This window comes from Uloborus diversus, chromosome 5 (assembly GCF_026930045.1).
Source record: "Uloborus diversus isolate 005 chromosome 5, Udiv.v.3.1, whole genome shotgun sequence".
In the NCBI taxonomy this organism is placed as follows: domain Eukaryota; kingdom Metazoa; phylum Arthropoda; class Arachnida; order Araneae; family Uloboridae; genus Uloborus; species Uloborus diversus.
The window spans coordinates 151891415-151908307 of NC_072735.1; the positions used below are offsets into that span (position 1 = coordinate 151891415).

The following is a 16893-nucleotide window of genomic DNA, read 5'->3' on the forward strand; positions in this document are numbered from 1 at the left end:
CGGTTAGATAAAGTTTTTGATAAATATTGCTCAATTTGTGCTCTGCATTTCTAAAAAACATTTTATTGAAACGCATTTTAAGCATATTATAAATGGTGAGGAAGTTTTGATTCCTCGGGGAAAAACTTTTTTGAAAGATGAGGCAATTCCGACAATTTTCCCAAGTCTGCCAACATACTTTACTAAAAAATTACCAAAGAAAAGTTCCATCAGGAATGATGCAGTTAAGAAAAATGTTCCCTGTTTGAAAAAAATAAAACTTGATCTTTCCGCAGATGAAACTGAAATAACCACTTATAAATCTATTATAAATGAAATTGTTCATATTAATTTGCCTAACGAATATTGGGTTTGTATGAAATTTAAGAAATCTCCAAATATTGTAGTTTTTGTATATAATAAATTATGTGGAAAATAATATTGATGATAAAAAGATCATTATTGAAGTAGACACAAAGACAAGGATGTTTTCAAAACAAAATTTTACACAATTGACTGAAAATTTGATACTTATATTTTAAGGCAAATGTATTATCAATCGAGATGGCTTAGGGCGCAGTTTGTTGTTGTTTTTAATGCCACTTGGGAAACTCAAGCCCCATTCATGTAGCCAGCATGAGTTTAAAGCAGAATGAAGCGACTCCTGAGTCAATGAGGCCCCTAAATGAGAAAGAGCCCGACTTGGGCACGGTATATGGTAGTATCACCTCTACAGTTTATAGGTCTGGAGAATAGGTTGGAAATCTCCAGCAACGCTACGCCTGGTAACTGTTAGCGACCGACCGTTCGACTTTCGGACAAACGGAATCAACAAACACGTAAGTTATATTAAAAAAATTTTTTTTTTAATTTTAACCTTTTAAAATCCTGCACGAAATTGATAATTATTTTTGTTATCGTCCCCCGTTATCGAGATAAAAGGTATTTAAGTCTCCCGAAATTTTAAGAAAAGTGGCAAATTTAAACACTTGGCGAGGGATTGAAGGTACCAATTTCTCACAGACGATTTCCTCGTCTGCATGTGGCAGGACATCCATATCTACAGAGCGTGAGAAAGATGTCTGTCCCCATCGAAACTCGCTAAATTTGTAACAACGAGACTCGCTCTTCTTAAAATTCCCATAGGCTTTAAAATCTCATATATCGACAACGGGAAAATATTTTTGCGTTCAAAAACATGTATCACAATGTTCTTTTGATCGCTACTTATTTAGATTTTTTAATTGTAGCACTGTCATGTTGTTTCCTGATTAAGGGTAGGGAGATCCAGAAGCTGTGCTTGCTTTTAAAAGAACATTTTAAAGCTATCATAAGCAATGTTAGACAAAGGAGAGGGACGAGGAGGTTCCCCATTTGTTTTTAGTTTTTAAGGATACATTTCTTTCGCTATTTTACATATGAGATAAAAGATAAAAATACATAAATACTTTTTTTTTTAACAATGATAACGTCAGATTCAAAAACACTTCTATTTCGATAATTCTCGACAACAAAACAGTTTGCTGACAGGTTCTAAAGAATGTTATAAAAATAAGCAAACTAGCAGTTTGACGTTGATAAGTATTACCGAAAATTCAACAAATAATCAAGCCAGCTAATTGCCAATTGCAGTTATTTGCAAATTAGTATGTTATATGTGATCGGAGCAAGTGACCCTATTATTTTTTTTTATGTAAGGAAAGTCCTTGAAAATTTAAAAAAAAAAAAAAAACAGGTCGGAGTCGGTAGGTTTTCAAGTGACTCCGACTCTTCGACTCAGACTGAGAAGCCCTGATAATTTTAATTAGCTTAAGAATTTCGAAGCAGTTTTATTTTGAAGATAGCGGTACCCGCAGGACTTTGCCCGGAGGAGAAAATTTAAAGGTCATTTGATTAGCTTGTATATTTACAAATAATGGATGATGAATTTCTCGCCAATTGGCTATGTTCATTCGCTCTTCCCACGTTACGGTCCCACGTCATTATAATTTCGTAATTTACTAATTTTGCTCCGGAAGCTGTTCTAGTAACCGTAAGGATGATTTTGGCAATTTTTGATCCCCATCCCCACATGTAAGGGTACGTAAGATTCCCCCCCCCCCCCTATTCTTACGTAAGATTCCATTTCGTTTTTCAAAATGAGAAAATAACAAATCTCGGAATCGTTACATCACTGGAATCGTTATTAAATTCACATTATTAAATTTAACTTTTTGCGTAAAGAAATAGTTACTGTAAAGTTAGAATCTAAACTTTTGTCGACAAACTTTACTTGTAAACTTTTGTCGACATTTTTGTCGACGAATGTTTTTTCGACATTTTTTTTTGATGTAATATTAATTAAAAATAAAACATGCCATACATAATGCGACTCTTTTATTATATTTTACACTGGTGATACCCGCACGGCTTTGCCCGTAATAGAAAAATCAAAAGGCCTTTTGGTTCGCCTGTATATTTACAAATAATGCATGGTGAATTTTCTCGCCAGTTGACTTGTACCCATCTTACGGTTCCACGTTATGATAATTTCGTATCTCGCCAATTGGCTTGTGCCCATGTTACGGTTCCACGTTATGATAATTTCGTAATTTACTCGTCCATCTTATGATATTTTTTTTCTTAAAATTGGAATAGAAAAAGAACCACATCGAATTTTCGAAAAATCGCTTCGAGGTGCACACCCCCATGCTACATACTAACTTTGTGCCAAATTTCATGAAAATCAACCGAACGGTTTAGGCGCTATGCGCGTCACAGACATCCTCCGGACAGAGAGACTTTCAGCTTTAATATTAGTAACTAGTGGAACCCGCACGGCTTTGCCCGTAATAGAAAAATTAAAAGGTCTTTTGGTTCGCCTGTATATTTACAAATAATGTATGGTGAATTTTCTCGCCAATTGGCTTGTACCCACGTTACAGTTCCACGTTATGATAATTTCGTATTTTATCATAGTTTTTTTCTTAAAATTTGAATAGAAAAAGAACAACATCGAATTTTCGAAAAATCGCTTCGAGGTGCACACCCCCATGCTACAAACTAACTTTGTGCCAAATTTCATGAAAATCGGCCCAACGGTCTAGGCGCTATGCGCGTCACAGACATCCTACAGACATCCTCCAGACATCCTACAGACATCCAGACATCCAGACATCCTCCGGACAGAGAGACTTTCAGCTTTATTATTAGTGAAGAAGACTATTCATTCTTTGTAAAACAAATAAAAAAACATCTTATCCTAACACGTTTCTTACCTTCCATACGCAAATGGAACATAATCTCTGCCAAATCACTTGCTGACCGCGCAATTTCTAATGTGAAATACCGACTTGGAAAATATTACTTAAGAATGAGTTTGACCCCCCCCCCCCCCCCCAAAGGTACATAGAGGCTTTTCCAACCCCCCTCTCCCTCGGGACCCTTACATATTTAATGAATGGCCCCTTATAGTCTACTATTTTCATTGAAGATAAATTAGCATAAGGTAATTTTATAGTCTTCAAAAAATAAATGAACACCCAAGTAACAAATAGCACTTATTACAGAATTTGTCTTTTGCGCAGAAATAAGTTCAATCCGAAAAACGGGGCTTTTAAACTGCGAAATGAGCATGCAATCGCTGTTTTAAAACGAGTCTGATTGAGGAGCATAACGTACACCTCGAGCGCAGCGCCATCTGGTTTTTCCTCAGATCTGACCTCACTTTTTCCCCGTCGATCGGCACACTACTCTTTCTAGGCACTATACTTTTTATTTATTTAAGTGATTGAATGAACTTGCTTTGTTACATACTTTTTATTTCAAATTAAAATTAAGCGTTCATGTTTCTGATAATATAAATGTTTACTAATAGAAACTTATTGTTTTTCCAGGGAAGAAGGGGGGGAGGGGTAATGGTTTCAGATAATTGAATACATTTGTGTTTTTTTTTTTTGCCATTTTTTTTATCCCATTTTCTTGCTCTTGGCGTATCTTGTGTTGTACACTTGAACCAAACAACATTTTCAGTAAGTTACCGCCCAAAGCCAGGGCTAAGGCAGAAATACATGATATACGCCAACTCAGTCAATTCCAGCCGAGGACTGCAGTTTCGTGCTTATTAGCACTGAACATTGCTTTCACAGCATTTGCAGTTGGTATGAAGGTAGCCCTTTCAATCAAATAGCATAATTAAATATGCATCAAATATGCATGTTTGACAAAATAAAATAACACAAAAGTTCTAAATTTTGAACTAAGTTGCCAAAATAAATTACAACAAAGTTATAAATTTAGAATAACATGAATGTATATAAAACAAATACTAAATCAATGACAGAATTCAGCATGAGAAGCCGCACTTAACCATGAGCTGTTGCTTCAAAGATAAATATGATTCAAAAGTTCAAAACAAAAACGATTGACAATTGGGTTATTATACAGGATATACAACACTCTGATTCTGACATAAAATGTGTTCTGTGCACTAGCCGACTTGTGACTCCTTAGGATTACCATGCGAAGGATGGTGCAAGAATAAGGAAAAGAAACCATTATAAGAGTCGCAAACTACTGGATTTTATGAGCAAGTATCCTGCACGTCTGGATGAAATTGCTTTAAAGTTGAATAATTTAATGCATTTATTAAGCTGATACAGAAATGCAAAAAAAGTTTAAATAGTATCCATACAACTCTTAACAAATTTTTACATTGATTTAAATAGTTACGATCAAAACTACATTTTCATATTAATCAGTTAAACATTTAAGTAACGAGCACCATTAAAGATTTAAAGATAGCTGCTTTCTTGGGGGAGGGGGGGGGATTTTAAATTAACCTTTGAGAGAGGTTTTACTTTTTCCCAAAAACATTCAGATGTTTATTTTTGCTGCAATGTAAACATATTTTTATCACAAAACAAGTATAAAAGTAATGTTTCGGATTCACTAAAATGTTCATAACATCCATTTTCAACATTAAAAATAACAATATCCAATAATGTAATAAAAATAAGGTCATTTAAATGCTAAAGTAAAAAAATACAGGTAACCAAAAAAAAACACAGGGAGAAATGCAATACATATAAAAGCGATTGTAAAATATACTGTACAATAGTAATAATTTTTGGGCAGAAAGACAAGATTAAAATTTGTCGCTATACAAATATTCTTATTACAACAAATAATTATAATTTAACAAATCTCAATATGTATCAAATATTTAATTTGATATGTGTTTTTTCCATAATAATTCGCAACAACATGTTTTTTCAACTTTGCAACACTGTGATCGTGTGACAGGAAGAGCAGACAGTAAATCTGCAGTTGAGGAAAAGTTCTTCAATAACATCTGCCTTTTTACAAATCGCATAGAACGTGCAGAATTATGAAAAGGAAGGTTACTTGAAATAAAAGGATATGATTGCACAGAAGGTTGGCTTCTCTTTTGCAAAATAGAGGTCAAATTTTTCGGTGGTTTACTACGGCTAAGTTGCTTCTGTATTTTCACCTTCCTATGGCAAGACCTCATTTTGGCCTTTTGTCATCTTAAAGTGCCGTTTTTCAAGTGATCATTTTTAGGGCTGCTGAATAAAAAAACAATTATAGTTAACTATTCACCAAAAGATATTGCTGAACAATTGCTGAAATGAAATAAACTTTTAATAAGCTACAAACTAAACACAGTATATGTACATAATGTACAGTGGCTCCCAAAAGTGTTCGTAGACTTACGACTTTCAATGAAATAGGCGCCTATCCATTGGTTAAAACTAATATTTTGGAATAGGTCTTTAATTATAAGATCTATGATCTATTTTTAACAAAACTACATAAAAAAATTTAATAACATATTAACCTTTAGGCTACAGCAACTATACAATTATCTTTTCCCTCTCCCTACGGCTCAAAGCTTTCTTAGTTCCTTCCCCCCCGAATAGGACAGCATAAAGGGGGCGATGTCCACTTCGACCGCTGAGCTCTCCGCAATACAGGGTTACTATAGTGGGACACTATACTTGGCTAGTCATCACTTATTCAATGGTTTGAAAATAATTTTTTTCCCTCCTTGTTCCTTATGGGGTTCTCTAGGTTTAGATTTTCTGTAAGTATATTTGGTTCAGTTTTAAAATTGAAATCACTGAAATAATGCTTCTCATCTAACCTAAGGCTGACGACAACAAAATAATAAATATCAAACTCTATTTGTGAGGTAGACCACTGGATTCAATAAATGCCAGATGTCCTTATCTATGCGTTAAAATGCGGAGGTAAATAGCGTTCAACTGAGACAAAGCCATTGTAAATACAATGTAGAATACCTTAGATTCAAGGGAGGCAACTTTGCTTTTCAGCTTGGCTATTCAGAAAAATGATGACACTAATACGTGTGTCCAAGAAAGAATCCACAATAATAGCGAACAATTCCTTGCTTTGCTTTTCTGAGCAGGTGCAAGCGGAATATGCTTGAACACCGTATTCATTTACATAAAGAACGTTAGCGCTTATCTATCTTTTAGAGCATGCAAGGCACCCTTTTTTGTATATGAAGCTGGCGTTTCAAAGTCAATCACTGTCGAGTGAGATAATATGGAGAGACAGCCTACAAATCCCCTGATATCCCCATTCACTCTTTCTTCTAATTGTGGTTGAAATACCTCTAGTAATTGTTGAAGGATTAAGTTCCGCTCCCTTCACAATGCACAAGAAAAATATCTGGGAAAATTTGTTTTAGATTCCAAGTCTTTCCTCTTTTCAACATTTCCTATTTATGTACTATCTTTATAATACATTTTCACTACCCAGTACGTTGTTATTTGTGAGTAAGAGAAGATAAGTAAAAAAAAAATACGCATGAGTAAACAGAAAACCAACCTCTTTCTTCCATTTTTTACTGGCATAAACAGTTCCAAATGTAAGAATTAATTAACAGAAAAAAAAATAAACAGACATTAGACTCTCATTAAAAACTGAGTAAGATATATCAGGTGCTCTTATAAATCTTTTCACTTAACCTCTTTTTTTTTTTTTTTTTTTTTTTTTGCGCAAGGAAGAAAGAGGAGCAACCGACTTTGACTTAAAAATTAACATTTTAAGCCCCTTAAATACAAACAGGGGGAAAACTGAATGCACAAATTTATACTTTATTAACTGCTTTATAAGGCCATAACGTTTAAGAATTCCTAAGTTGAACCATAAAATTAAAAAATTCAGCGAAAAAAAAATTCTCGTAAACGTGCCCCGGTGTACCATACTTATTTTGTTTCATTCAGCATATCCTTAGTCCTTTTGACTTTCTACTGAAATAATATTCGCTATAGACAAAATATCAAGGAAATACATTTATATTTTCTAAAATATCAAAATTAAGTTTTTATGTTTTTCACTCAATAAGTGATCAATTAGATAGATTTTGAGGCGTAGCAAAGGGGGGGGGGGTAAAAACACCCCTCAGAGCCCTTGATTTTAACATTCTTGCCATCCCTAGTGCAATAACTTTTACATATGAAAAGGCTTGTTTTGAACAGAAAACCCCCTCCAGAAGATAATTCTGGCTGTGCTAGTGACTCTTTTTATAAAAAAAAAAAAAAAAAAAAATGAGCATTTAGTCTAACTTTCAATTTTCAAACCAAAAGATTCACGACACAGAGTCTTAATTGAACCTCTCTTTCAAATTTATTGATTTTAGAATGTTTTCCATGTTTTGTTGAAACGGTATTACAAATAATTTTCAGTTAAAATGTAAATAAAGAAATAAATGAAACGTGGCAAATCGCAAATTGATAAGTTGTTTCTTATTCAGCATGATATTCATTTTCGAAAAGTTAGCAAAATAAGATATGCTTTTCAAGTGTTTAATTATTTTTATAAAACCATAACAAAAGAAATATTTTGGAGAATGATGTTTCTTGCGCTCTGCTCCCTAAATATCTACACTGCTTAAACTAAATAGGTGTTTTGTACTCAGTAAAATATGCTGTTATTAATTATAGGAAGCCTTACTATTGGGTTATTAAACAGAAAAAGGCTATCAAAAATTTTTCTTTTCTTCAAGTATTTTACTTCTGCTTAACTTTCTCCCCTCTTTTTCGAAACTTCGCCACACATTCCTTCACTGGGAACAAAACTATGCCGAACGCCTCTGATTGACAGACCCCCAAAAGGGGTGTAGTGCGTTTCATTCATTTTCTCCCTGCGTAGGCGTGTGTGAAAGGATTATCAACTGCGGGAAGTAACTGGAGGGGGAAGGGAAGGACTGGTACAGACGTTGTACCACAGCCGTAGGAAGAGAGCACTTTTTGTCGGTACAGCATATGTACCGCCGTTGGCTAAAGGTTAAAATTTAATTTTTTAAAAATCAAAAACGAAAAAGTGCCGGAAATTTTATCTAACAAACATCGCAAATTTTATCTCGTACACTTTAAAAAATGTCTATCTTATTGAATAATCTAACTTTTCATTAAGTTATTATTTAGTAGAATATCATTCAACTTCTACAACAAAATTTGAACGTGTGCGAATAGATTTTTTTTTTTTTGTGCAATTTCTGAGTAAGTGTTCCACACTTCTGAGTCTTACTGTTTCTAGCTCTCTTTTCGTTTCAAAGCTGTATTTTCGTAATCTAGCCTCCAGATATCTCTAAATATGTCCCACTAAGTTTAAATCTGGCGATTGAGGAGGTATTTCTAAGCTTAAGGACAATTTTTGAGGCACCAGACACAAACGTTAAAAACTGTGTGCTTCTTATTGTTATCTTGATAAAAACAAAGTTACTCCCTATAACTAAGTTTTGGGCTGATAGTTTAAAATTGTTTTCTAAAATATTTAAATGAACAGCATGATTCATTATTTTATCAAAAAATTCCAAACTGCCAAGTCCTGATACTGATATGCATCCTCACACAAAAACACCTTCACTGTCCTGATTAACTGATTCAACTAAGTTCTTAAGATTAAGTTCCTCATTTTTTCTTCTATTTACAATGATACAACAGTTTAACCAAAGATAATGAATTTATTTTCTTGTGTAAGTTAAGGCGTTATTTCAAAACGTTTTGAGCTTATTTATCATTGATTTTGAGACTTAAAACTAATAATACATATACTGTGCTTTTCCCACTTTCTTCATTTTAAAGTCATAGTGATATCAATACGAATTACAAACTGTTTTTAAGCAAGACTTCAAATGAATAATTACTAATCTGTAGAAACTCGTTGATTTCTTATATTGAATACTTTTGCATGACAAATTAATGGGAAAGAAAGTTAATATTTTTTGACTTTTTTTGTGTGTATTTCCTGAAAATAATTGATTGAATTCAGTAAGCACATACATTACTTGTTTTTAGTATGTCCACAACTAAGTGAATGTGACCATAACTGGTCAAACAAGTATATTCCCATTTATACACAAAACATAAAAATCATAGTTGAAAATTAATGAAAATTTCATAGCTACAAAACAGCAATTTCTAAATTCTAACACTGAGAATTAGTTTTTTCTGTGAACTAGAACTGAAACATTGCAGTTCAACAACAATGCCTATTAAAAAAAAAAAAACTTAACCAAGACAATAACTAGTCATTTACCCTACTACAGATTATTTCATCAGTCATTTACCCTACGATTATCGGCAGATCCAAATCAGCAGTGAGTAGCGTAGATCTAAAATCAGGCTTCAACTATCCAGGTTTTGAAGTCATTAGAAGGGAATGGGAAGAAAATAATAGGAATGTTTAACATTAGATTTTGCACTAGTTAAGTAAAAATGTGTATATTTATCTACATTCAGTTTGTCAGTTTTTTTTTTTTTTTTTGAACGTGTTAAAGGTGTGCCGATAATCCACTATGTAGATAATTGGGAGTTTACTGAATTCTTTTTTGTTTTTGGCATCAATTAAAAAGTTTGTCCAACCTGCTATGACCCCCCCCCCCCCCCCGCAAAAAAAAAAGCAAGTAAACCAAAAACATTACAATAAACCTCTGTAGATGACCTCATGAATTAATTTTGATTTTTTTTTTTTTTTTTTTTTTCATTTTATAAGCAAAATTAAGATTTTTTGCAACACAAGTACTTACAAATGAGGGGCACTACAGTTGCGCAAATCATCCAACCCGGAACTGGAAACTCGTGTTTGGTAAGAAGAAAGAGCAGAAGGTGCAGACGAAGCTGTATTAGCATTAGAAGTAGAGGAGGAAGAGCCGTTAACAGAAGATAGAGTAGTTTGGAAGTGGTTTGTATTAGTACTCAGAAAAGTATTTAAGTCCCACTTGGGGGGAGAAGGTCTGTGAGGAACAACATTGCCAGGAGAAGAAACTAGATGTCTCCATGTACGTCTATAGAGAATACAGAAATGTTTAAAAGATGAATTAGTTAATTAGAGTGGAATGGAAAATGTTTTGCAGTAAAGAAGGTTAATAGGCATGTTTGTCTGTCATTTTTAAGTGGTCAAATTTAGTTCCAGTGTGAAAAAATAATGCAAGCAAAGATATCTTTCAAGTGAAAATTGCTTTTAATTCCGAAAAAAAATTATAAAACAAACAGTCAGATAAGATTTTTTCAGAAACCAACCACTTAAGGTACAAATTAGTACATGCAAGGGCCTGATAAATGTATGGTCCTGCAGGTACATGGAGGCAGCAAAATAGGGTAAAATTCTTACTTTCTTTTCTGAAACTCCTAGGGTAGAACAACCAGTGAATGAACACCTCGTATTTTTTTAAAAAATATGGTTTTAAAACATATTTCTTGGATGAATTGGCAGTAGTAACTAGTGATGGGCATAATCAAAAAATTTTGATAATAGAGATCTTGAGAATTGGGTACATCTGATAATCGAGATCTTTCCAAATCAAGAACTCAAGCCTTTTGAAATAGAAAACTCCAGATGTGGTGATCGAGAACTCATGATAATCAAGTTCTTGAGTGGTCTTGAATAAGCGAATGATTCGATTATGAGAACTCTATTATGGCCATCACTAATAATAACTCCCATCAACCCATTTCCAGAAAAAAAAATGATTAGAAAATGCTGTGTTTGTCTACTGGTTGGGGTGCTCATTCACTTGTGGGGCACTTTTTTTTCATTTAAACTCCTCAAAAATCCTAGATGTTTGTTCTATCTTAAAAATTCTCACTTTTTTAAAAAACTACATTCATTATTTAATGCATTCTTACTGTCATGTAACAATTATAATTTTTAACGATGCTATGAATTTTTGAAAATGAAAATGAGCTTCCGTGTTCATTCACTTGTCGACACTGCTTTGAAAATGACTAGCTTACGGGATGGGCACCAGATTTTACCAGGACCTGGGCATCACTTTGGCTAAATTGGGTCCTGCATGTTCTGGCAAAATTCATCTGCTAAAATTTGAAATCAGTACAAAAATAACTTGTATCATTGTCTTGCTATTGTAAGTGAACTCTAAGAATAAGTAGACACAGCTTATTCATTAAACTTCCTAAATATATTTTGTTTTGGGGTTTAATTTACAGAACATAAATCAATTCTTTTGAAGATAACAAAAGCACTTTAATTTAACAAGCATTCTTCAGAATGAGTTCATTAGAGTGCCCTGACGTCTTAATTCCAGCATCTAGCTTACAAGAGAAAACTGGAGAAAATATGCAGTTTTTTCCCCCTGAATTCTCTAGCTATTCTCGATTTTCCCAGCTTTCCGGTCAGATAGCCTGCTTAGGAAAAACAATAAGACTGTTTTGAAGCAAAAAATACTGGAACATTGGTACATGAGGACTGGAATGTAATCACTGCCACATATTACATTCATGGTAGAAAATAAGATAAAAACTTAAGCAAATTAACATTACCTTTTAGCAGGGGAAGCATTTGTTATGTTTTGTTTTGCAGGACGACGAACAGCCGTAAGAGAAGATGGGCTACCGGAACTTTCAGAAGTAGTTGTTAAAGATGAACCAGATGACCTCAGTGGTTTCAGAGGAGATACATAAGTGGAATGATATGATGATGTAGCTGATGTCAGAGATTTGAATGGTTGGGATGAAGACCTTGGATGAGGTTTCAGATGATCCAAACTAAAGCAAAAGATTAGTAGCACTTCATTCAAAGTTCATTTCATAAAGAATATATGAAGGGCTACGGGGATGAACGATCAAAGTTCATTTTTCTAAAAAACTCTGGTTAACCTATGAGAACACATAGATTATTATAGACAGTATTCAAGAGAAATATTATTCAGGCAAGAATCATCATAGTGAGTTTTAACAGGGAAGAATGAGACTAATTTGGAAACAATTCGAGATTTCAAACTCAAAAACGTAATGAGGGAAATTTGAGCATGGTGGACTATGATCATTCTTCCCCGTGGCCCTTCATATTTTAACCAAACTGCAGTAAGATTCTATACAAAATCCCAGAAAATTTATTGCAAAAATAATTTTCAGTGGCACATTTACTATGCTGCAATTGCAAAGGGCCCAGAAAGGAATTGAAAAATGTGCATAAATGTTTTACGTAGTTCTGTGATAGACAAAGGGACCCCAAAAATGTTATGTGATGGGCCTCAAAATCTGTAAATCCACCACTATTAATTTTTACAAAAATTACTAGCCAATATATTAGTAGTGTGAACTACTTAACAGATATGAGATTGCAGAAAAGGGGGAAAAAAAGAGAAAATTCATGCAAGATAGAAAACTAGAAGTATTTAAATGAATGTGTCGACAAAATAGTTAAAGATTCAATTTTTAAATCTATTTAACATTTTAATAGGAGACTAAAATCAGCAAAAAAAAGAAAAGAAAAAAGCAGTGAAAAAAAGACAGTTTCAATAGTCCATCTTTATTCCTATTTCTTCATACAATATTTACAAAATTTCATGTTGGATATTATAGCATGTAAAAATAAAGATGTTCAAGGAAAGAGAATATTTCATTGCAGGAAACATTGCTTTTTGGCATAGCTGAAGGGGGGAAAAAAAGGTTTTCTTTCTTTTCTTTTATTTTGGTATCAGGATAAAAAAGGATTTGATTTGAATTAGGCACACTGTGGTACACATTTCTTCTTTGAATATTTTTTTAACCCACTAAAAGTTTAAATGCTCTAATTGCAACAAACCTTTAAAATCATAACAAGAGATCTAAATTTTATTTTTTATTGAGAGCATTAAAACTCCATTGGTTTCTGTCCTGCAAAGAGCAGTTCTATAAGGAACTTTATTTTTTCTTTTTAGATTCTACTTCTAGATTCCACCACATGATTTTTTTTAAAAATAGATTAAAAGGAAATTATATATAAAAAAAAAATCTTTGTCTATACATTGAAGAAAATTGCTGAATGCTGTGAAGGAAAATATTTCAAATCATGTTCAAGACTCAAAAAGTTTCCCTATTTCAACCTGCAAACAAAATAACAGGGAACTCAGTAGTCGTCGGTACAGTAGTCGGCCTTGTGTGCGACTACTGGAGACTGGCCGACCGACTATTGGTGCACTTACTCTATGTATATACAGGGTGTTCCATTTTAACATGCAAGACCTTTATTATTGCAATCGTTAGTACTAGATGTATACTTCCAATTGTAAAAATGTTCAAAATCAGATGCAGAGTTAAGATATTGAAAGTTTGAAGCAAAAATAGAAATGAGTCAAAAAATACAAAATTTAACTTTTTATACGAGCCCTAGGTCCCCTAACTAATATTTAGAGACCTAATCTCCACTAAAAACTATTACTGACACAAAAAACTTGACATTTGTGCGACCAAAATTTAAGGAGATATTCTAGTGTAAAGTTTTAAGGGACCATACAGAAGACGAGATTGGAATTTATGGCCCTTTCAGAAAGATGAAAGATCATCAAAGTAAGAAAAACAAGGCATTTATACTTTTTCATTGCTATTCAAATATAAATGCAAATGTTATGCCGTGATGTGCGAAAACACACTACAAAACTTTGAACAATTTGAAAAACCACACTATGCACACATATAATTTTAAACCCTTGTTAATCACTATATTTCCCCCCAAAAGGTGTTATTGACAGCAAGTGAAAAGTGGTGTACGTCACAAAACACTGCGTTTTATATCTCTGTGAATATTGATCGTACTAATTTCAAATTTTTTGTGTTGGAATTATATTTTAATAAGGTAAAATTTATATTTTACTAAAAGTGAAAAAAAAACAGAAAGAACTGCATTGCAAAAAGTTACCGTAAGGTATCGTTTAAACGTGATCAAGAAAACGAAACATTTAAAAAGAAAGTTGAAAAATTTAAGAAAAAATTACTTCTGTTTGACATTGCCTCATGTAAGTGAAAAATGACATACTCCTTTAATAACATTTCTTTATTTTGAAACACACAAGCATGTAAGAGTTGAGAATGAAAGATGCTAACATTTTATGTAGATCTGAAGGGGTTTCCACACTTACGTACAGTCTCAAAATTCTGTTAGTTGTTGTTAGTGGGGGTAGCCATGGTTAGTGGGAAAAAGGGCCTGGTTCACGAACGGATAAGTCCACCGGGCAGCTACCTGACTTTATAGCAGAACTAACTTCGGTGGTTTGCAAAATTTTTGAAACATTGATAAAAATTAAGATAGTAAATTTTCTAGAGACTAATAATCTATTGACTAGTTTTCAGTACGGTTTCTGGAAAGGTAAATCTTGTGCAACTAATTTATTACATTTCTACGACAAAGTTACCATGGCTTTGGACAATAAGAAGCCTGTAGATGTTGTTTACATTGATTTTCAAAAAGCTTTCGATAAGGTACCGCATGTTGCTCTACTTAGCAAATTAGCTGATATAGGAATAGGAGGGAAAACTTTCATTTGGGTAAAAAACTGGCTGACCGGAAGGAAACAAATGGTAGTTGTAAGGGGAAATTACTCTAATTGGAGTGAGGTTTTAAGGGGGGTTCCTCAAGGATCAGTGTTAGGGCCTGTTTTGTTCATTGTTTTTATGAACGATATTCACAAAAATATTTCTGGGAACATGAATTGTTTTGCTGATGATGTCAAAGTTATGGGGACTGTAGATAATGAAGAACAAGCAAAACAGCTGCAAGAGGATTTAGATCATACAAATACAAATACAAAAGTGACGACCAGCAACAGGCTCTGGGCCCAGCTAGACTGGTCCTAGTCAATTTACAATCCCCAGTGAAGATCAATGGCCCTCTTAAAACTGTCTACTCCTTTGCTCATTACCACCTCTTCCGGTAAGCTGTTCCAAGGTTCCACTACCCTGCTAAAATAATAATTTTTTCTAATATCCACGTTAGCCTGAGATTTAAATAGCTTAAAACAATGACCCCTTGTCCTGTTTTCAGTGCTAAACTTTAGCCACGAAACATCTTTCGTTTTAATAAATTTAAAATTGAATTATTGGACATTTGAAAATTACAATGGAAAAATAGCCGTCATGGCATGCTTTAAATGAGAGCAATAGAGAGCTAGTAAGGCAGTTGCTGAAAATAGTTGTTTACAATCCTCCTGAAAACCTATAGAAAACAAGTAAACCCTATGGAAAAAAAGTTAAGTTGTACTATTTAATTATGAAGTCATGTTTTAATAATCCTAATAATAATGTAAAATGTGGATGGAAACAGAAAAGCAAACGAAGGTTTGGTTTCTTCTAGAACAAACTGTGGGAGAAACTGGAAAAACCCGGAAGAAATAGAAAAAATAGAGGATAAAAAAGGAATTAAAAAGAAAAAGGAAAAATGGAAAGAATTGGCCAAAACCAACAGAAACAAAGCAGCTATTAAAAGTTTAAATAATATATCACATTGTCTACACATCTATAATTGATTACAAACTACGAGTTTAACTTGTGTTTGTCATATTACGGAGTGGGCTGATAAATGGGGTATGGCTGTTAATGTTGGGAAATGTCAAGTGCTACATTTAGGGCATGGAAATAAGTGTACAAATTATTATTTGCAAGGTTCAGTCATTAGTCAGGCAGACAAAGTTACTGATCTGGGGGTCTTAATAAGTCAGGATTTAAAGTTTTGCCAACAGTGCAGCATTGCTAGTAACAAGGCCAATAAGATGCTTGGGTTTATCAATAGATCTATTTCAAACAAATCTAAAGAAGTTCTTCTGCCCTTATATAGAAGTTTGGTAAGACCCCATTTGGAGTATGCTGTTCAGTTTTGGTCTCCTTATCTTAAGAAAGACATTAATGTATTGGAAAGGGTTCAAAGGCGAGTTACAAGGCTAATAAATGGACTTTCTCACTTAGACTATGATTCCAGGCTTAGAAGGTTAAAAATGTACAGTCTTAAGCAAAGAAGAGACCGAGGGGACATGATTCAGTTGTTTAAATTTATTAAAATGAAAGATGTTACGGGGCTGAAGTTAAGCACTGAAAACAGGACAAGGGGTCATTGTTTTAAGCTATTTAAATCTCAGGCTAACATGGATATTAGGAAAAATTATTATTATAGCAGGGTAGTGGAACCTTGGAACAGTTTACCGGGAGAGGTGGTAATGAGCAAGGGAGTAGATAGTTTTAAGAGGGCCATTGATCTTCACTGGGGATTGTAAATTGACTAGGACCAGTCTAGCTGGGCCCAGAGCCTGTTGCTGGTCGTCGCTTTTGTATTTGTAAATTTGTTAAGTATCATTGTTTTTGTTCTTTATACTGTTAACAATTCATCAGTTTTTTAATCTGCTGCAGCGCTCCCTCCCCCCCCCCCACTGCAAAATGCTGCTTTGATTTTAGATCTTCAAAAGTTGGCAGCTCTGTATATATTGAAAAGGATTTTCCCTCTGCTCTTTTTAAAATTCAGTCCCGATAAATTCTTTAAATTTCCCCATTAGTGATCTGCTTTTTTAGTTTAGAAACTCCAAACAAAAAATTGCTCAATTGAAAAAATAAAATATGGATATGAGACCCTTAAGATATTTCAAACTAAAAGGATTTTGTTTTAATATGAATCAGA

General features: G+C 33.6%; 1 protein-coding gene across 1 annotated transcript in view; it reads right to left on the minus strand.

Annotated features, from left to right (window-relative positions):
* Nucleotides 1-3841: 3841 nt before the first annotated feature.
* LOC129222296 (dual specificity protein phosphatase CDC14AB-like) overlaps nucleotides 3842-16893 on the minus strand; it is a 57922-nt gene continuing 44870 nt past the window's right edge. The window contains exons 13-14 of the mRNA XM_054856784.1: nucleotides 11793-12017; nucleotides 3842-5543 (exon numbers count right to left, since the gene is read on the minus strand). Of these exons, the coding sequence (XP_054712759.1) occupies nucleotides 5504-5543; nucleotides 11793-12017 (265 nt within the window). The 3' untranslated portion in view covers nucleotides 3842-5503. The remainder of the gene's footprint in view (nucleotides 5544-11792; nucleotides 12018-16893) is intronic.